This window comes from Parasteatoda tepidariorum, chromosome 2, assembly GCF_043381705.1.
Source record: "Parasteatoda tepidariorum isolate YZ-2023 chromosome 2, CAS_Ptep_4.0, whole genome shotgun sequence".
Taxonomy (NCBI): Eukaryota; Metazoa; Arthropoda; class Arachnida; order Araneae; family Theridiidae; genus Parasteatoda; species Parasteatoda tepidariorum.
Window position 1 is genome coordinate 41293619 of NC_092205.1, and position 22679 is coordinate 41316297.

Genomic DNA, 22679 nt, shown 5'->3' on the forward strand with positions numbered 1-22679 from the left:
GAAGATTTCTCCATAAAAATTTCATATTAAATCCACTCATATATTCATACTTTATATTGACTTGAAATTTTGGATTTGAAGAAAAAAAGTTTTCTATGATTCACTTTATACATTCATATGGCTACATTTTTGGCCATTTAGTTAAGAAAATCTCTCTACATGTATTTTTGTTGCAGCACATCAGCTTTACACACTCGATTTAGAGTGTGTTCACTTCATTTTAAGGAAAATTCATTTCTTTCAAGCAAGCATAAGCTATTAACAAAAGATGCTTACCACGTGCCAAAGGAAAAAAATGAAATTCTAACACTATTTTGAAAGCTCTGAAGGCAGTATGGAAGCAGGCTGCTCTTTGTAAGAAGAAAGTGCCTTGTCCGTAAGGCAGCAAAGAACTTATCAGTATCAAATTAAGAAGTATCAAATTACATGCTCTAGCTGAAAAAAATTTTATTTTTATTTCTGTGTTTTAGTTTGAATGATTTTTTTGTGCGTCTTTTTTTATGTTTTGATTTTTGTGCTTGGAAAGTAAACTAATAAATTTTGACTGAAAGAAATTTTGTTAAAATAATTCAATCCAGTAACTTTTATGGTTTAGTCTTTTATTAAGATTTTAAATGTAGACAAAAATAAGATAAACAATTGACCTTTAGTTTTTTTGAAAGCTGTATTGTATTTTTTATTTCTGAATAAGTAATCTTTTTGGTATTACATCACATATTTCACTAGAAAGTTTTAGACTTTATCCAAAACTATATCCTTTTATTTTTTAAAAAATTAAATTGTTATAAGTATATATTTATTATATATATTTATTATTTTTTCTAGCTTTTATTAATTTTCATTATTAGGTTTAGGATAATTTAAATTAAAAATTTAATTGAAAATTTCATTTTGCTAAAATTATAAATATTTATACTATACTTTTGATTCTTTACTCTTACTATACTTTTGATTCTTTACTCTTATAAATAATTTTTACCTTTTTATTTTGTGATAGCTTTTCATTGTCAAGTTTTGGAATGCCTCATGAGTTTAAAAAAAGATATTGTTAAGGTAAGTATTTTGATTGATATATCTTGTATTACATCATATCTTGTAATTATATATCTTGTATTAATTTCATCTTTTAGGTTTCCTTTTTAAAAAAACTCTACTTTTTAATTATTCACCCTACATTTCTAAAATTTGAAACATATTTATTAGATTCTTTTTTTTATTCTTTTTTTCCCTATGCACGTCATTATTGAGTTTTTAAAGCTGGAAATATATCTTATTTTTAAAAAAGTATAATGTATTTTTCTGTCAACATATTACTATTTTTTTAAATTATTAATTTTGCTAATCTTAAATATTTAATCGCTAATACCAAGCTGAGAAGTGGAAATCTCACACCCTGTTATAAAGAATCATAAATTTTTTTTTCAGAAATAGTACTCTTCATATCTACGTAAAATTCTGTTTTAATAATTATTCATTATTCTGTGTTTAATAATAATCAGTCATTCTGTTTTAATAATTATCATATCAATTCTCAAAGTATTTAAAATTAAATATATTCTTCAAATCTAAAAATATTTTTCTTCAAATATTATTTTTTCAAATAACACACATCTCCAGTTAAAAAGTTAAATTTTTATTATTTATAAAAGTTTTTTTTAAAAATATTATAAATGACTAAGTTATTTATTAAATGAATGTTTTTTTCAAGGAGGTAAAATGACTTCTATAATGACAACTATAAATTTATATCTGTACAAAGTTTTCACTGTCTTAAATTTAAAAATTTTTGAATTAACTAAAAAAAATTTTTATAGTTTAAAACTTCCCGAGAATCGCTGCAACAAAAGGAAAGGATATTTTACTGCGTATTGGAATATTTGCACAGTGAAAATGTATTTGGAATGTTTTTAATCAGTTTCAATATTAACATTGTAATCAGTATGAAACATGAGAATAATACTTTACCAGGTAATAAATAATATCATGATATGTAATATATATGCAGTATTATCATGAAAGGCCTTCTGTAGTTTCAAGACTTTTTTTTAAAATGGTGCATTGTTTATGCAACATTGTTTTAAACTTGAATTTAGGAGAAAATTTCTTTTACATTTAAAATATAATTATGAAATCATAAAAAAATAAGTAAAACATAATTTTTAAATGAATCTTGATTTATGATAAGCTTTAGCTGGATGTTATCCAACGGTAAAAGAACACTTTAGAAGACTGCATCAATAAAAGGATGCTAGATGATTTTGTTACTTTCTTTAACATTACTGGAAAATGGTTTTGTCTATGATATTTATCTTTATGTACTTTTATGACTTTATTATAGTTTAAAAATTCTTTATTTTTTATGTTATAATATTTAAATTCTCTTTATAATTTTAAGGATCTTCTTTGTGTCATTGCTCACGGGACAGCCAAGGCACGGTGCCATGCAGTAGAGCTACTCTTTCAGTACCTCCCAACTCTTAATCCAGCGCTTTTGGACCGGAAAGGAATTGGTAATAAGCTTAATGGTTGGTTCATTTGAATTCTGAATGTCGTGGTGTGGTGTTTGTGTATGTGAAACTCCACGAAAAGGCTTCTCTTTAAAACTCTCTCCTTTTATCTATGTCTATTTATTTATCTTTAAAATTAAGAACAATTAATAAAAGAAATTTATAATGTGTCTATTATGGACTAATTGAGCTAACATGTTTTTTGATGTAACAAATATTACTTTATGTAGGTATTATGTATTTGTCTTTTTAAAATTTCATAATCCAAGTATAACCTAGATTTCATTTCTCTTATATCTAAAAGGAATTACTTGATACACATCTTTTGAACTATTAAATAATCAGCAATGTATCTTGTAAATTCAAAATGCTATTCATTCAGTAAAACTAATTTTTTTAAAATCTTATATTGAATTTCTTGCTTTAATGTAACAGATTGTTTGTTAAAACTACTGATTAAGGATATTTTGCAACAATAATTTCTTGCAATATTTATTGAAATAAAATACTTTTAAGATTTAATTTTATTTGACAATTACAATAAATATAATAAATTTATATTCATTATATTTAGACTGGGATTCCATCTTTTTACTATTGCATTTACTTCTTGAGAACGTCATTCTTTCTAAAGGACTTAGGTGTTCTTTTTTTCCGACAGTTTATTATTTAAGGTATGAATTCTTGCGCCACAGGGATAATCATTAACAGCAAATGAGCTGAAATTTTTTAAATGTTTACAATATGCAGTTAACTTCTGCTTTGGGGGTTAAACTGTAATTGTAATTTAACGATTTTGTGCAACTTTTTAATTTACAAATGTTTCTTTTCTTGCAAATGTTTCTGAATAATATGCTTCTTTATTTCTCCAAGATACTCTTGTTGAGTTTTAATCGCCTTACACTAGGATTTTTAAAAACAAATGTTAGGCAAAGTTAGGAAACGAGTTAGGATAATTTTTAAAAACAAAGAAAATAAAGTTTAGAAATTTTCCTACATATTTATGTAGTTATTATTTTAGATTTGCCATTATTAATGGTATTAATACGTCTTTTAATATTTAATTTCACTAGTTGCTTCATAACTTTCAACGTAAGTATTAAATAATGTCCAAGAAACTAGAAGAGCTTTATTTCTTACAAACTGATTAAAAATAGCATATTGATGTATAAAAATACATGATATTAAAAAGTTTTTTTACTTTTTGTATTTTTTTTTAAATATAATTTTGTTTTATGAAATATTTCTATTGATCACACCCAATTCTATTTTTACAAGATTTTTGTTTTGAAAATTTTGATGTTAATTAATATTTTCTGTTTTGGAAATTCTATTTGAAATTGATATTAAGGCATATAAAAACTTTTAATCTTAATTATTCAAAATATTTTTTCACCAATTCTCATTTTTGTCTTATTAAATATTATGAATATTTTTGCAATAAGATTTGATATTTATAACATAATGATATTGTTCAAATTTTTTATAGTTGATTTTTTCGGATTTAACATCTTGTGATTTCTCTTAGATTGAGACTTGTTTTTAATAATTTTTATTTTGAAATCAGCTCGTAGATATCTGAGTGAAATATTTTGCAGTTCAAGCTTAATTGTTTTTATTTTTTAAAGTAGCCTTATAATTTTTGAATTTTAGTTTTGTATGATCTGCCATTTTTTTGGATTTTCTTGTATAGTATGACATAGCATACAAGAGTGCATCAGTATGCATATTCTGAGCTTTTTGTGATAGCAGTCGTGCTCCCCTATATGAATTGTGCTAAATTATTTTGCTATTGTTATGCATTTCCCTGACGCAAATTGTAGAATTATAGTGTTGTGAATTGTTCAGTGTTTCTTTTGCATCAAGTTGTGATGTGTTGTGTATTGTGCACTTTATTTTCATGCCCTCTTTCAGTAAAAATATATTGAATAAATGAAGCATTAGATTCAGAAGGTTCAGCAAACTTCAGTTTATCATTATTTTCATCTCCAAATTAAAAACTGCTGGAATTTTTTCTTTTATTTAATAAAATGTTTATATAATCAATATTTGCATATTCTTTCACAGAAATATAATTTTTCTCTTTTAGTCAGTAAGGTCACTATGGATCAACAAATTTTATTAACACTTGTCTGGCTTTTGTTTTCTCTGTTATCTATCTTATTTTAACGAAAATCTTCTATTCTGTTTTATCAATATATATTATCTATATCTATAATTGTTCTTCGTAAAAATATTTCAAGCTCATTTTCATTCTATTACAAAGTTAGAACTATTTTCAGTTTTTTAATGTATTCTTAAATGAAAATAATTGTTTCAAATCAAACAACTAATTATTTGCATTTTGTGAAGTTTAATGATTTCTTTAAAACACAAAGGTATCGTTTTATGCACAAAATATTGGAATTTATATCTTAATATTTTCTTTGTGAAGATCAGTGATTTCTTTTTTAAAAATATCAAAATATTAATATCTGAAACATCCAAGTTTTTTTAGAATACATTTTTATTTAATTATTGTTTGAAAAGAACCTGAGTGTTAAAAATAATTTCATTCTCTTGTAATTAAACTATCAAAATTATCTTTATTATGATTTTTTTTAAATATACCTTTTTCCCCCACCATATTGATTTATTTCACTTCTTTGTTATTGCTTTATAAATTTAAAATAGTTTTTTGTTTGTTGTATATTATCATAGTTAGCCAAAAATAGAAAGCACTAGTTTTATTAAGCTAATCTATCATGGTTAATTTTATGCTATGAAAGAGACTTAAATGTCATGTTTTAACTATGGTACATTAAGAAAAACTATTATTTTTAAAAAAAATTTTCATCGTCTATATCATACAACTTTGAAATAATTAGAAAAACAAGTGCAGTTTTGCCGAATTTCTTGTTTTAAAGTTTAATTATTTTCATTTTTGTACAGAAGATAAAATTTTTCATTAATCTAAAATACAATGTTTTACAAAAGCTTATTTGTAATATTTATTTGTATTATAGTTAGAAATGTTTTTCAACGTTATATATTTAATTACATTTCATTAATAAAATTTGTAACTTGTAATTCATAAATTTTTTTTAACATTAATTATAATAAATAAATTTTAAAATTAAAAACTAAAAATTCAAATAATCAAAGATAAATTTTTGCATTTTAGTTTTTTTATGTGCTCATTAAATCATCGTAATGCCACTTATGTGTGTTTTTGACACTTGTCATGAGCATAAAATGCAATGAACTTCCATAAAATCTAGATTATTTTGCTATGTTGAGTCTCATAGCAAAATTATTTATTTTAACAAGTGCAGTTTTGTTAAAATTGCAGTTTTGTTCTCAATTTATTTATTTTAACATTAATTATAATAAATAAATTTTAAAATTAAATACTAAAAATTCAAATAATCAAAGATAAATTTTTGCATTTTAGTTTTTTTATGTGCTCATTAAATCATGGTAATGCCACTTATGTGTGTTTTTGACACTTGTCATGAGCATAAAATGCAATGAACTTCCATAAAATCTAGATTATTTTGCTATGTTGAGTCTCATAAATGCAATTTCAATATAAAAAGATTTACTTCATTCTTTTCTTAGTTAATAAAAATAATTTTCATTTTTTAACTTTTCCTTTTTAAGTATGTGAATTTTATTTTTAAAATATTCCATTTCAAGACATTCTAAGTTATATATATATTTTGTGTAATACTGTATAGTGATTCTGATATCATAAAATGAATTATCTTAAACTGTTTAAAAAATGCCTAAAAATTAAAGTATTAGTCATTATAGTCTCATATCATTATAGTCATAGTCTTATTAGTCATATTTAATTCTTTTTTTTTATTTATTTTGGACTTCATAGGTGAATTTTTTTATACAACGTTCACTGAAATATGGTATTTTAATTTAAAGTTTAAATATTTAAAAAAAAATTATGTGTCTAAATTATATTAGAAGGAAAAGAGATCAAATTTATCTGAAAGTATAAGTGCCACAAATAAATTTATTGCAAAAATATTTCAGAACTATGAATTCATTCATAGTTGCATTTTAAAAAATTATGAAATTTTTTTAAATCTACATTTTTTTTATTAAATTGTTATGAATGCATTAAAACTTATGTAACCTCATTAGGATTAGATGGATAGTTTTAAAATTAAGTTGTACGCATTTAAAAGCTTTCTAAAAAATGTAATGTTACTTGACCAGAAACTTTTTAATAACTCTAGTCATCTGTCTTTTTGTGATCTCTTTATAGATCTAACTTTTGAATATGATTCTTTTTTAAAATTCTGTGTAAATGGATTCTCTATTACAATGATTAAATTCAATGATTCCTTATTAAGCATGCATAATGCAAGTATTTTGTATATTTATTTCATAGTATATATTTCTTTTTGGTGAAAAAAAATTATTTGAGCCTATAAGATATTGTTAAAAATTAGTTTATCTTATTGTACCATAATATTTCTTTTAACCAAGTTGTTCTTTCATAACTAGCTTCCTTGTAAAAAAATTTTACTCTTGCCATTTTCTCTTTTTTTATATATATATATTTTATAGAATGTTCATGGATGCTTTTAAGACATGTGTGGTGTTCATTGTAATTCAAAACATAATTTTGGACATTTTAGTTCAGAGTATATTTAGAAATTTTGTGTTTTTTTTTTTTACGACATGATCTAAGCTGACAGTTTCCCCCTTCTTTCATTTCCATCTCAGTTAGTTTACACTTTCTGGAATGTAAAGATTTGAGGCTCTGGTGCATATTTCTTCTTTAGTGATAAGTTTTCTTACAATGATGTTTACCCTTTGATTCAAAGTACATTGGTAACATAATTATTTTGTTTAGGTCTTTTATACTTCTATTTATGGTTATATTTTCACTGCCCGTTATCATTAAAAATTTATATGTAGTTCTGTTAATATCTGCATTCATCATTTTAAAATGTATCAAAGTGATGAAATCATTCTAATTGATTGAAATTTACTACATATATAACTATATACTACATGATAACTATTTACTACATATATAACTATAATATATATTTATGACTAAATTTATCTAGTGATAAAATTTCAATAAGTATTTGTGAAACGTTAGCCCATAGAGAGCTTTACATATTTCATTGTCTAGATTACAAAATATTTGGGAAGCATTACATTAAAACAGAATTAAAAGTAATACATAGAAAATCATTTCAGAAATACAATTCTGAACTGCTATCAAGCTACTATCAACTAATTTAGTGAGTAGTTCAATTAAGTTGTTTATTAATAAGTATTATTCTTAAATTCCATTTTTGCTTGGTTATAGGAAAATAGAAATTCAACCTAGCTTTCCATTGAAAAGAGATATAACTATTTCTAAGGGTGATCAAAACTCTTTGTTTTTGCACTATCCGAAATTCCAGATTTCCAAGATTCTCCGAGCTATCTAAATGGCATTCCAAAACATTATTATAATTTGTAATTTTATTTTTGCAGTATGTTCAATGCATTTTGGAGAAGCCATTTTCCTTCTTTTCTGCATACCTGGCCATATTTAACCTCATATATTTACCCATAAATTTCAATTAGTTGCATGATTCCATCATACTACTGCGATTTTTTCAACTATGTATATTATTTAAACTTAATTGTAGTTTGATTAAAGTTGTGGGAAATCTATTTTAATTTTTAAAAAAAAGAGCCAATTATCATATATTTAAACTTTTAACTCACATATTTTATTTTGAATGATCTATAATTTTTTAGTGATAATATAAATCATTTCAAGCTAATGAAATAAGTTTTAATTTTTTATTGTGTGAATGTAAACCTTACTTTTCATTTATAACATCATAAATGTTAATATAATATTCTTTCATACACAGTATCACATTATGATGAAACAAGATTCCCTTTTTCCCAAGAGTTGTGGGTGGTTCCTCCCCTTTTTCTTTGGCTACTGTGACATTTGTATACTTAGCTGTATTTGTTTGTTATGATGTAATCAATATTGTTGTGAGCTGAAGCTTGTTGAATCTCTGCATAACTTGACTTGAGGCACTGAACTGTGTATGTCTCTCCTTTTTTCATGTTGTTCCCGGTAGGGTGGCTCCTAGACTCTCTCTGCACCCTCACCTGTCTTGTTCTCTTTCCCACTTTCTCTCCATCTTCTGTATCACCTTCCCTTATGCCTCAAGGATCAGGCCATGCTGGTAAGGACTTCTTCTGTCTTTCTCTCTTTTCTTTCTTTCTTCTTCTTCTCTCTCTGTTTCTTTCTCCACTCTTTCTTTCTTTCTTTCTTTCTGGCTGTCTGTTGTTTTTTTCTTTACCTGCTTTTTGCTTGCACTTCACTTTCTGGTACACAAACTTTTCTCACTACGGCCATTTTAATTATTTCTTCCAAACACATACAATTATGAGCACAAATGTCTGAACAAAGTTGTAATTTAACAGTTAAGTTAATGATAGCATTTAAAAATTTAAATCAAATTCAACTACATGTGCAGTTCTGGCTAGCATTTGATCTAAGTAGTTAAACCTTTTTTTAAAAAAAGCATAATGTAGAGGAGGGAGGAGCAAAGAATAATTGTTTATGATTTCTGTAGTAAATGTAAATATTAAATTTAATCTTGACTATAGGCATATATATNATTTGTAATTTTGTATACAATTCTGGGCTGCTTAACAGATTTACAAATAAAAATCGTTTTATTTTTTGGATATGTATTACTATATTTTTTATTAATATAAAATAAAATTTATTCAATTATAAGAAATTTAAAAAATTTTTAACTGATAATGGCAGGATGATCTGATAGAGAATCTCACCAGGCTTTTATTTACAAGTTACATGCAAATTAGCAATAATAATAATGATGATAATTATAATTCTTTCTTAAAGATCAAGATGATTACATGTTTGAACTATTTACTGTAGCCTTGATTTAAAGTCTTTTAAATATGCAATTGTGAGATCTAATTTTTTGATTTTTTTTATACATTTAAACTATTTTGTAAATTTTTTTTTAAAAATTAGCCTAATATTTCTTTTTTTTAATATCTTACTCAGTTTTGAAATGTTTGAGCATTTCTTATAAAATATACATATAATTATTTTGTGTTCAGATCAAATATTTTGATACAAACTTCATTATAGATATTCATATTTTTTTAATCAAGTTGTGGTTTTTTCTAAAAAGGAAAAGAATTAACAAGTAAGATTTTTGTGCAAAGCATAACTTAGCCATTTTCTTGCTATTGATAGTCTTATTTATAAAGTAGAGTCCTGATAATTTCAATTAATAGGGGCCATAGCCAACTCAGGTTAACAAAAACTAGAGTTATGGGATTTTTCTTATACTAACAGCACATACAAGTAAATTCAATAGCTTTCTGATGTACCTGTTGGAAGAAGTTAGGAAGTGTGATATAACATAATAAAGTTAGTAAAATTTTGGATTTTTTCTATTTGTTGCCATATAGTCTGTCAAGTAACCTTTTACAGGTTCTTAAATTCTTAATTTGCTATTAATTTTTACTTCTTTTCTATTTCTTTCTTTTTGTTTTTCTGTTAGACTTAGTCTATAACGCCATTTGATTACCTTACATTCAGTATGTGTTATCATTTAAATCTGGCACAGTGTAGCCATTTTCAGCTGTTGGACCATCATACTCTACATTATTTTAATCCAATGACATTACCATCACATGAATTGTAGACTTAATAGCTGTTTCGTCATTTCTTTGGCCCCCTATTACATGATCATTATACACAACAAAACATTGTATATTTATGATTCATGTGATTCTTAAACAATCTTTTTTGAATGAAATATTTTATGTTCATGTAATTTACAAATAATACTTTTGAGCAATGGCATTTTTTACTCTTATGTATTCTTACAAATTAAATTGTATAATATTGGATGATTGATTGTTATCAAACATTTGAATCACAAATCTGGTATAAACGTTCTAGCTGTTTCTTTTAGAACATTCAAAAGTAACAATACTAATTAAAAAGAACTTGGATTATTGGGACTCTACTCTAAATCTGATTAATCTTTACAATTAGCTTCTCAAAAAATATTCTCTAGAATGATTTAGTTTTCTGCTGCTTGTTTTAATGCCATAAATAAAACATTTATCTTAGAAAATTTATTAAGTATAATTTTTTGGATTATTTTGTAATTTATATATAATTTCTTAAGATTCTCTATCAGAAAGTTGTTTAAAAATTATAAAAACTTATTGTTTTCTGAACTGCTTTAATTTTAAATTTCTAAATGTCTGTGTTATCAGTCTGTATGATTCTCATTAGGTAGTATTTGTTATCGTTTTTAAATAATAAATGGAGTGTGATGGCTGATTGAACTATGTTATTAAATGCATTTTGGTTTATAATAAATATAATGAAAAGTAGCAAGCTGATAGGAACCACATCAATATTATAAGAGTTTTTGTTTGTATAGTTGCTATTGAAGAAAGTTCCATGACATATGCAGCTGTCAAAAATATTTTTTGCATTATTGTTGATAAACATTTATAGCATAAATAGTTTCTATTAAATTATACTTTAAAAATTGCATCTTCATATCTAATTGCTAGGTTATTTTAGAGAAAGTAAACTGTTTTATTTAATTTCAGAAAGCCAATAAACGTTGTGTTTTCACCGAAAATTGCTTTTTGATTATTTCTTCTTAATGTGTCAAATTGAGTATTTTTTCAATAAGTTTGTAAAATTTTTATATTTGTTTAATATCAATAATTTTGTTAACAAAACTAGTTTTTGTTTACGTAACATCATTTTTAATTTTGATCATAAAACCCATGCTATTTTACATATTGGAAGTTATCAGTCTCATTTTGTGTTTTAAATTTTATATTTTTCCTTTTAGCAGTTCCACCAATTTCCTCGGAATTCCTTGCTTAAATATAACTTGCAATGCCTAATCTGTATACCTTTTTTTAAACTTTATTTTTAACAAAGATTCTAAAATATGTACGATGGCAGTTATTAAAGAACACTTTGTTTTTATATCTTTTTAAAACTGAAGCATATTTCTAAACATATTCAGGCATGTTTAATGAATATAAATTCCTTGAATCATTTAGAATGTACTATAAAAAAATCTCACCTTATTTTTAAATAGTTTGAACTATTATTATGATATTGAAGATTATTTAATTTAATTTTTATCTTCAGCCTTCATACTCCATTTAATATTATTCATATGTTTCAGCAATTGCTGTAATCCTTTTGAAAACCAGTTAAAATATTTTTAAAAAAACCCATATAAGATGATTTTTGAACTGCTAAAAAGAAATAAATTTGATTTCAAATTATTAGGAAATAAATAAATAAATAATAAAATTTGTGGCAAGCTTGTTAACCTAAATATAAAATCTTGGCTTCAATTTAGAAAAGAAGGGGGAAAAAAAGATAAAATAATTGCTTTGCGTTTTAAGTCAATAACTAAACCATTGAACTTTAGCTTTCTCACTATTTTAACATTATAATCACTTTGTAAAATTTAATCTTAATTTAATTTCATATTTGAACATTTGTAATCAGATAAGGACTTTATAAACATGCACACATTTGATTTTTAATATTTACGTTTTGAAGTTTCGAGAAACGTGTTTTAAGGAAAAACATGCAAAAATTATACAATTAAAATCTGTTATTGAACGTATTGCATATGTAAATCTGGAAAAAACCTTGATTACATATTTTTATGACAATAAATTCTTACAAGAACTGTAACTAAAACAATTTTGGCATTTTATTATTTCTACATTTTATAAAAAAGATTTTCTGATTCATTATATACAATTATCGCTTGCACCCAAATAATTTATGCATCTTATTGTTTGTATGTATTGCTAATTTTTTATAGCTTTTTACATATTAAGTGCTTTTTGCTTTCAGTTTTATGTGCTGTGGATTGCAGCTATTTATATATTGTTTTGCTTTAGTGACAATGGTGCATGGATTTTTAGAATAGTTGGGCTGTTTTACTTATTAAAATTGCATAACTTTCCATTTTTCTGTATTTTAACGACTAAGCATTTTGCATTTCGGCAAGTTGGTGCAGAAATTTCTTTTTAATACCCAAATTTTAAGTTGAATAACAAGGAGACATCAGCTTTTTTGGCAAGAAAAAAAACTGGGAATAGGATTTATTTAGGCATTGCAAATGCTCAGTCAGTTGAAATATTTTATATATTGTATGAAATTGTGATATTATTGTTTGTTTGCTGCTCATATTCTAATAATGATCATACATTATTGTTATCTTGATTTTTTATATGAAAATATATGGCATTTTAGCACTTTAATTGTTAAGTCTGAAGACACTGTACTGTAAAACGTATATGCTTTTCTGCTACATAAACTGGTTGCAATTTAAAAATAATTTACTCAGTCTTTCCCACTAAGGTGTAAGGTTTTAACTCTAAAAAACCCTGCATTTGATTGCACCTCTGCTATACTAATTCTTAACAATTAAAGGGTTAAATATAAAATAACTCTTTTTTGCCTCTTTATAAATTTTAGGCAGATATTTTTTTTAATTCTTTTAAATTTTAACATCATTTTAAAGCTTAGTTTTTATAAAAATTTCTTTTAGGAACTTTTAAGATATTTCATAAATCAAATAATTTTTTTTTTATAATTTCTTTTTTTATCGAAATATAATTTCAATATGTTCTTTAAATATTTTGTTAATTCATATTATAGAACAAATTATTATCTTTTTATGATTACAATGTGTTCTTCAAATTTTTATTTTATCTTAACAAGAGAACAAATCATATAGCAAATAGGGGTAGGCTAAGGAATTTCTAAAAATTAAAGTTAAATATATGTTGATAATTTTTTGTTCTGTTTTTATTTGACGAAATCCTTAAAAAAGGAGTTATTTTATTCTATATATGATTGCTAGTGTATATTTTTACTATAAGAGGTTCCCTTTCATTTATTTATATTTTATAATTTTAATTAAACATAAAGTTTTATTAGTCTAAGACTGTATCTAAATATTTTATAAATGCTGCAACTTTTTTTGTAAGGATGGAAGGCACAGCTATGCCAAAAAGAAGGTTGTTGTGGGAATGAAGCTGTAAAGGTATTAATTAAATTGATCAATGGCTTTAATAATTTGATATTAATTCAATTGCATATTTTTGTTACATGTTAATTTCTTTTGTTTATGTATATAATTTTAAAGCTCAAGTATGTTTGCTTTTAAGCTGTCCCTTAGTGTTTTTTAAAGAGCTCTGTACATATTATTGTTAAAAGAATATTTGATTTCAAACATATATTAATTTTTTTAATTGTATACAAAATATATTGTGAATAATTTTAATATTTATATAAAGGTTTCTCCTTTTTTTGTTTAGCAAATGTACTAGTTTAACATTGATAAAATTGCATTATCTAAAATTGGAATATAACACAAAAGTATATATTTTTTTAATATTATCTATGAATGTGGTTTGTATATAACATCATGGAAAGAAATGTTAATCAAATATTGTACTGCAGAACCCATACTTAAATCTAAATGGTTTCAAATGTATGATCAAGGTAATATAAATCACGTAATAAATTTATAAACTATTCAAAATTAAATTTTTCAATTTTCTTTATTTGAGGAAATAAATAAAAGGATAAAGCAAAAAGGTTAAACTCACTAGTAAATTTTTTTTGGACTAAATTATGCAAAATTAAAACTTATTTTATTTTTGTTTGAGAAATTACTAAAAATTTTAATACTTAATGTTCAGGAAACTGAAAAAAGTCATTTAAAGTAATTCACATCAATTGAAGAAACAATCATGAAATTGAAGTGAAAACAATGTGAAAAAAGCACAAATATAGTACAGAAATTGGCATACTATAGTTTGGGCTCTCTAAATAAGAACCATACTCTCTTATCAAGATGCTGAGGTAGATTCCTTTTTAGAGATCTCAAGCTATTATATGTCCATTTCTGTACTTTATTTGTGCTTTTTTCAAGTTTTGGTTCTTTTTATTCTCCGTAGCACAAAGTATACCCTATCCATTCAATTTTTTTGAAATTCTCAAATTATTGGATAAATTATTATAGACTTTAATAATAATTTTAAAAATCTTAAAGATTTTATCACACATAAAATGTATTTTGCATAAATTAAAGCTTCACTATAGAAAGAAACCTTCAGTTCTTCAAAACACCACATAAGTAACATATAAGTAAATTTTTCTCTATTTTTGTTTAATTAGGCATTAGGAAACTAAGAGGTGACTAAATTACACATGGAAAACATGGGAACAAGCTTCATAAAAGTCAGTGATATGTTTTCAAATAAAAATAATTTCATAATGCATGGTATCTTTTATGCTCACATTACTTTTTTTCCTTCATAAAATTCACTTAAATGTGAAATGAATCTTATCGAATCTAGCTCATATGACTTTGAAAGAAGCTTTCAAAGACTATAGTAATAGATGTTTACTTCACACTTTATGTATACCATCATAATAATAGCTTTTATTGTTATGATGGTACACATAAAAAAATTATTTTGATTATAATTTTATTATGTTCTCTTTTGGGGTTGCAATAAAAATTATAATAAGTTTGTGGACAACTAAGATATTTTCCATACTTTATTCTGGAATGTGTAATTATAAAAGCAATTTAGGTTACTTTATGAATTTCAATGAGAGATTCTTTATTTTACAGACAGCACAAAATAGACTTTTACCTGATTTTCATAAAAATCATTTTGGCTCTGATTAATCTTATAATTAGTTGTATAATCTTATGAGAAAAAACTTGTGTAGCAAAATAAGTTGTACTTATCCGTTAGCGGTAGTAAAAACCTATTACCATAGCACCAATATTATGTACCTATATTATCGTAAAATTAAGTACCTATTACTACAACACATAATTAATAACTATTTACTCTATGCCATTAGTACCTATAACCACAATTAATTAAGCAGAACAGGCATCAATAATTGTATGAATTTTGTTGAACTTTCACTGCCCCTTTTAATGGATAAGTATCAACTAAATTTATTTGTTAAAATATTAATTATGAACTGTGAAAATTATTTAGAATGTGTTGAGTTAATGAATGAATTTTGCAAATAAATTGTTCAATTTCAAAATATGTACAATTAAACTATTTATAGATGTGCTTTGAGCATTCAGTTGCTATTGCCTCAGGCGAGCACCCTCCACCTCTTTATTTGTGTGAAGAATGTGCCAAAGAAGTTGAATCATTACATGGATCTGAGAATTTAGTTGATATTCTTTTGCCAATGGATAAAGTGTCAGTTACCTGTGAAGATCCAGTGAGTTTATTATGGTGTAAAAGATAAATATTCTGTTTGATGCTTTTAGTTATTTTAATCAAATTGTTTAATATCATTCTGTTCGAATTAAAACTGCATTTTTTTGTTTTTGAGGAATTCAGTTTAAGCAGTAGATAGAACCATTTAATTATCTTTGTTTTTTACTTTCAAATTTCAATCACACTTATTTTAGAAAGTGTAATTCACACTTATTTCTGAAAGTAAACAGCAGACTGGCAGTTAATATTATCTCCCCCCCCTCCAAAAAAAACTATGCTTGAAAATGATTTTTACTGTAATTAAATAAATAAATTCAACATTAGTTTATTTGTAATTAGTTAAAATCAAGTTTTTTTTCACATGTAAGTCATTTACAAATGTAAATGATCCCACCTGTCTAATTTTTTTTACTATCAGTGATACATTTAAAATAAAAGTTTAAAAAAAGGTTGAAGCTACTAATCATAAATTATCAATTATAATTGCTCTTTTATTAGTTTTTCTTTTAGTATATTGGTCTTAATTTCTAAATATTTAGATATAATTTTATAAATTAAAAATGCTCAATGAAAATGTAAACAAATAAAGAATTTTTAAATCGGAAAAATTCTAATGTCTGTAAAGCTTCTGGTATCAAGTTGTGGAAATTTCATTGAATCAATTGCATTAGCATTGAAAATTATACAAGTCCCCAACATGTATTTACCTTATGTATCTCCCTTGTTTGTATCTCACACAAATTCTTCCAATTAGAAATAGTAATGCATCTAACTTTGTTGTATCTTCTCTATCATTTCTTAAATTTATTACTTTTATATGTTTTATAAAAATACAGTATTTAATAAAGAAATACTTTATCAAGTTGAAGAAGTTTCCTGGGAAAAGTAGAATTTCAAGATAGGAAGGGTGAAAAAACTTCATTTCATTGAAATATATCAAGCCTATAAAGCACATTAGAATTTTAGTTATTAGAACTACATAAGATTCAGTTATAAGTATCTGTATAATTGAAAATTAAAGAAATAAGTTATTTCTTAAAGTAGAAGGAGCAAAAATGTCTTATTACCTAATAATGTAACGAATTCTGGAAGAAAAAAAATTTTTTTTAGCATTTTTTTTTTTTTTTTTGTATTGCTACAATCAATTTCTGAATCTAAATTACTAGCACTGTGCGATGTTTCAAAATTCTATAGTTACGCTTTATTAAATTTTTCAAAGTGATTACAGAAAATTTAGACAATTGACGCTTTACTGCAACATTGAAGCATTGGACATTAAGTACATTTCAAGTGAAAATTAAAAAAGTCTATCTGTGATTTATTCTTATTCAAGCATGTTATATTTTTACTTGACTGTATTTTTTTTAATGATTAGAATTTTTAGTTGGATGATAATAATTTTTTTGAACAATAGAAAAAAGGAGATGTATTAGAAATAAAGTGGAAATGTTTTACTTACTTATTTAAATGATTATGTACATGTTCGATTTGATGAAACAAGAGATTTCTTTGTATTGGATATAAAATCATAATCAACGTAAATCACATTTTGCGCCTATTGATTAAATAAATCACCAAATCAGGCACAAATGTGATGTAACTATTATATTAGCTGATTTAACTATTATATTAACAAATCAAGCACAATTTGAACTAATATATTAGAAATAAATATAATAATAATTGAAATATATAAGCTGGTTGCTGTTATAAATAATAATAAGAAACATTATGACATAAAATGTTTCTTATTTAGGACTGCAGTGCAACTGAAAAATCTGCTGTTGCTACTTGTTTTTCAATCGAATGTGCAAACAGAAATGGTCACCGTCCAATTAGATACTGTGCAGAGTGTATCATTGGCCATGAACAGCAATGGGGAGATGAACATATGCTTCACACAACCATACCATCACCTTGGAGTATGGATCTTGAAACTCAATCATACATGGTTGAAGCCATCGTGAGGTAATATCTGAGAAATATCTCTCTAGCAATTATATAATGTCCAACTATTATATTTTATTAAATGTCCAATGTTTTATACTTCTTTTAAACTCAATGTTTTTCTTTTACGAATATTTGGTCGTTTGAGGTTCAAATCATTGATTTCTTCAATCCTGAAATTAGACAAAGGAGATAAATAAAATTTTGCATTGAATTTATATGATACTTGAACTGCTCTGTAGCAAAATATTCCTAGAAGTGAAAGCCTTTGCACCTTGTTGTACAATTGGGTTGTTCAGACTGCTTAAAAAATGGACTGGTTTGCTTTATTGGAATACCTGTAAAGGCCTAAACAAGAAAAAGTTATGCCAAATAACCATCTTACAATCCAGTTCCTTGGATTATAAAGTTGATTTTTACACTAGATATTAATAAATGAGTTAAAGCCATTTTTCTTTGACATATTTTATGAAAAAAATTAGCTAATATGCAAATCAGTTCATTCACTTCATCATTTCATTCACCAGTTTCACAGCAAATCAGTTCATTCATGTTAGTGAATATACAAATTAGTTCATTCTTAAAAATAAACTTACGATGGATGAAAACCTCCTAGTATCTCAAAAATATAAATACAGTGGAGCATCGTTTATATGACGCCGAAGGGACAACTGAAAAACGTCGTCTAAACGATAACGTCGTATAATCGATTTTTCCTTTCAAAACTAGTAACTAACTCTGTTTTCAGTTAATTTTAATGTTTAACGTGTTGATTTACATAAATTTCTAAATTAGAAAAAGCAAAACAAACAAATAACCATAAAAAAAAGAAAAATTACAGTAAGCAATTTGAATGTACGTTACATTTATTTTATTTATTAATTATTATTTAATTTATTTTTTTTGAATACTCCAAATTTGTTTTTTTTTCACTTTAATCATTTCACGTTACGTTTACAGAAAAAATTATTTACGGTTGTTTGATGTGAGGATTGACGTTGAGCTTTATTGTTGTCTTTGTTACCTGAGACCATGCCAACGAAATCATATTCATTGTTTGGAGAACACTTATTTCCTTGCGATTAGGCATTGCAATGCTTCGAATAGTGAGGATATATGGAGAGTAGTTCAACTAACTGCTCTCCATACTGCAATTTTAGATTCCTAATCACGGTCAAATCTAATGGCTGAAGCACACTTGTGCAGTTTGCAGGAAAAAGTGAACTTTTACATTTTCCAAAAAATTAGTATCCGGTGGGACATTGGTCGATAAATAGCAAAATTTTTAGTTTTTGCCTCAGCATAGCATTCTCTAGTTTTTTCAGATAGCTAGTAAAAATTTTGGTCGTCTTCCACGCATTCTTATTGGCGTCATAATTCAGCGGAAGCATTTTTATATGCTTTAGACATCTGGGATGTTTTGATTTTCCTACCACTAAAGGAGTGTTCTTTTCACTTCCATCAGAGTTTACAGAAAGCAGCACAGTAAGGCGATCTTTTCTTTTATGCCTCCTTTACATTTTTTGCCTTTATAAGCTAATGTCCGATCCGGCATTAAATCATAGAAAAGACCCGTGTTTAGTGTGAAGAATAAAAGTAAAATAAACATAAACAAAATCTAAAAGCCGACATATAACCGATTCTGTGCGTCGCATAAACGATATATTTTTACATTAAAATGAATAGGAATGAATTGGGACCACACTAAAACGTTGTATAAATGTAAACGTCGTATAAATGATGCTCCACTGTATTTAACTTTTATCAAAGATACAAACAAAAGTGTTTAATATTATTTTTGAAACTTTTGCGATAAGTATTGTCAATCTTTCATAGCTATATCAATCTTCCCCAAAAGTAATGTATAAATGGAACAATTACCTGGGTATTAAATTTTGTTTAAATAAATCAATTAATTATAAACTTTGTAATTTCTAAAAAAATGCCTTTTTTCAGTTTATTGCATGAAGCCGAACCTCTAAATGATAAGCATGTGCAAGAATCCTCAAATGGTTCTGATGATAGAGAAGAAAACAGTGAAATGTCTGTCGTTCGAGAGAAACAACTGTTGAGTCGTTACGGAATCTGGTTAATGGTTGGTTTATGTTCCCCGACTGAAAATACCCCAGATGTAAGTACCAATGCTCTTTTATTTTCATTCATTCTTTCTATACTTTTTCTCATAAACTAATGTAAAACTAACTCTGAAAGTATAATAAGATTCTCTAAAATAGTTAATATTTTAAAGATAAGGAAAATTACTAAAGATATTTATGTATTGTATTTATCAGGATTTTGATTTATTTTGACTAGGCTTTGTTTATCTTTGGAACTTCCTTAGAAAATATTGTTCAATTTTATTTAAAAATACCTTTACGAAATTTTTTTTAAAAATTTATACATTTTAAATATTAGATCAAACTTGTCTTATTTGGTCTTAAAATATAATAATATGATTTTTTTGTAAAATTAATATTTTATTTGTTGGTATGTGTTCAATATTAATCTGCAATTATAGCTTTTGATTTATCATTTAGTTTAGTAATTTATGTAATGATTACAAATGTGATAATTTCTATTGTAGTTTCTGTAGTTTGTTTATCTCTTGCCATATATTAACACACATTTTACGAACCGCAGTAATGTCATCATAATCAAATCCTCGTTTTTACATATATTCTGATAAAGTTTCCACAGATTGTAGAGCAGCAGAATGAGAAATTGTATTTCCCTCATTTACTACAGCTTCTGCATCAGTACTATCATCAATATTTGATTTAACAACACAGTTAGTAACAATGTCTTCATCCATCAAATACTGGAAGCCCGGCCCACGTGCATCACTTTGAAAGCAATCTTCTAAATTTTCTTCATCAGGAATTTCGAAACCTACGATTTCTTTCGCTTGTTCAAGATTACTGTTATCATATTCTTCTTGAATATCTAAAGAAGATTGTTCATCAAGCGGTATGCTCTTTCTCCATGATCGTGATAACGTAGACGATTTTACCTTTGACCTTGCTGCTGATATTCCTTATACTGCATCCAATAACGAATATTGCTTCCAAAAATTTGGTAGTGTTATGTCTTCATGAATCAAATTTTTTAAAAGTTCAGATCTGTAGTGCTGTTTCATTGCTGAAATTACACCTTGATCCATAGGCTGTATCGTAGCTTTTACATTTGGAGGGAGAAATTTACCAGTAATCAATCCGTCTTTAGATGCTAGCAAATCTATTATCAGTGTTATCAATAATTGCATAACTTAGAAACAGTCTTTTACATTTATTATATTAATAGTTTAAATTTTTTAATTGTAATTTATATTTTGACTTTCAGGAATCCTTAGGTCGGCTGCTTAGTATACTCTTTCAGTGGTTTCATTACACAGCCTGCTTACCAGATGGTAATAATTGTTTTAATTGTTTTGTAATATTTGTTTTACACAGCCTTATTTTGCCTAACTTTATAATTATTTTTTGTAGAACTATTGCTTAGTTGAATAAATAATTATTAGAAATCATTTGGTGCAATATAATTTTGTATATGAGATAATGAAAAATTGCTATATCAAATCTCTAATTCATCACTGTTTTCAAACTGCTAATAGAAACTAAATCTTATTGGTATAATTTGTAAATATTTACTCTATCTTTTTGTCACTAAGTTGTATGGAATATGTCTTATATTTTATAATATTATCTAATCTTAGGTTTTTCTTTTTTATCTAAAACTCTTATTTTAGGTCAAGCAGGAAATGCTTTAGAACATTTGAAAGGCGAGGTAATATTAATTTACTACTCATGCATACATTTTTAGTACAATTTGTTTTAATTATAGGCACTGTATTTATGAAGAAATAAAAACTTCCTCATTGAGTTAATATGCATGCTATTATTTTATGGATTTTATTTTAGACATTTTATGGATTTTATTATTTACATTTGATACGGAATGATTGGATAGAATTGAATATTGGAGTATTTGGCTGCCAAATAGTGAATTTCTTTTTACTTCATTGCTAGGTGTCTAAGTTAACGTCTTTTATCAAAATCCGAATTTGTCCTACGTAATAAAATAGTGCAAAATATTTGTTCTCTGACCACCTGTCTATCTTATATGCCTGATGAAATAAGTCAAAATTGTTATGATTGTTATTTAAGAGTGTATTATGCGAGTTGATATTATGAGTGTAATTTTTGTTATGAGCGCTTTTCTAAACCTTTGATAAGTTGACAAAAAAAGAAAGTTTTTATGCTAGTATGTTATGTATTAGAATTTCATGGAATTGGAAAAAAAGCATTAAAAACTTACCTGGACTCCTTTGTGAATAGACCAATATGGGAAAACTATTGAGAGCTTCTGCAAGAAATAAATTGATAATATTTAGCAAAATAAATTTTAAAGTATTAAAATGGATATAGTGGTAAGTTTACTAATTGCATAGATGCTCTTGTGATATTTTAGTTTAAAAAAATTGTTTATAGTAAATATGTCACTAATAAAATATACAGATTTTATTTTCTCAACCAATCAGCATGACATTAATTTCTGCAAAATTGTAATTAATTCTAGTATTTAATTCCATTCTTGAGGATACATTTTATATTTGATAAATAAAATTTTAAAGTCATATTGAAAAATTAATTGCATTTATTTTAATTTACAACTTGTAAGAAGTATATTTAATTGTCATATGATATAGGATGTGAAACAAACATCCTTTTATAAGTAATCCAACTTATCGCAAGTGGTTAACTCACTCAGGTTTTGCTATGTGTATGTAAAAATAATCTCAGGAGAAAATTTTAATAAACCTGAATAATGTTTTAAATATAAGTATTTATCTTAAATATACCAAAAGAAAGAAAACTT

The 22679-nt window shown here is 25.4% G+C and overlaps 1 protein-coding gene across 1 annotated transcript in view; it reads left to right on the forward strand.

Moving 5' to 3' along the window:
• Positions 1 to 22679, forward strand: part of LOC107442821 (UNC-79 domain-containing protein) — a 72734-nt gene that overhangs the window by 6022 nt on the left and 44033 nt on the right. Inside the window, exons 7-15 of the mRNA XM_043042321.2 lie at positions 998 to 1053; positions 2396 to 2510; positions 8612 to 8719; positions 13581 to 13636; positions 15697 to 15858; positions 17614 to 17825; positions 19761 to 19935; positions 21144 to 21210; positions 21550 to 21587. Coding sequence (XP_042898255.1) covers positions 998 to 1053; positions 2396 to 2510; positions 8612 to 8719; positions 13581 to 13636; positions 15697 to 15858; positions 17614 to 17825; positions 19761 to 19935; positions 21144 to 21210; positions 21550 to 21587 — 989 coding nt within the window. The remainder of the gene's footprint in view (positions 1 to 997; positions 1054 to 2395; positions 2511 to 8611; positions 8720 to 13580; positions 13637 to 15696; positions 15859 to 17613; positions 17826 to 19760; positions 19936 to 21143; positions 21211 to 21549; positions 21588 to 22679) is intronic.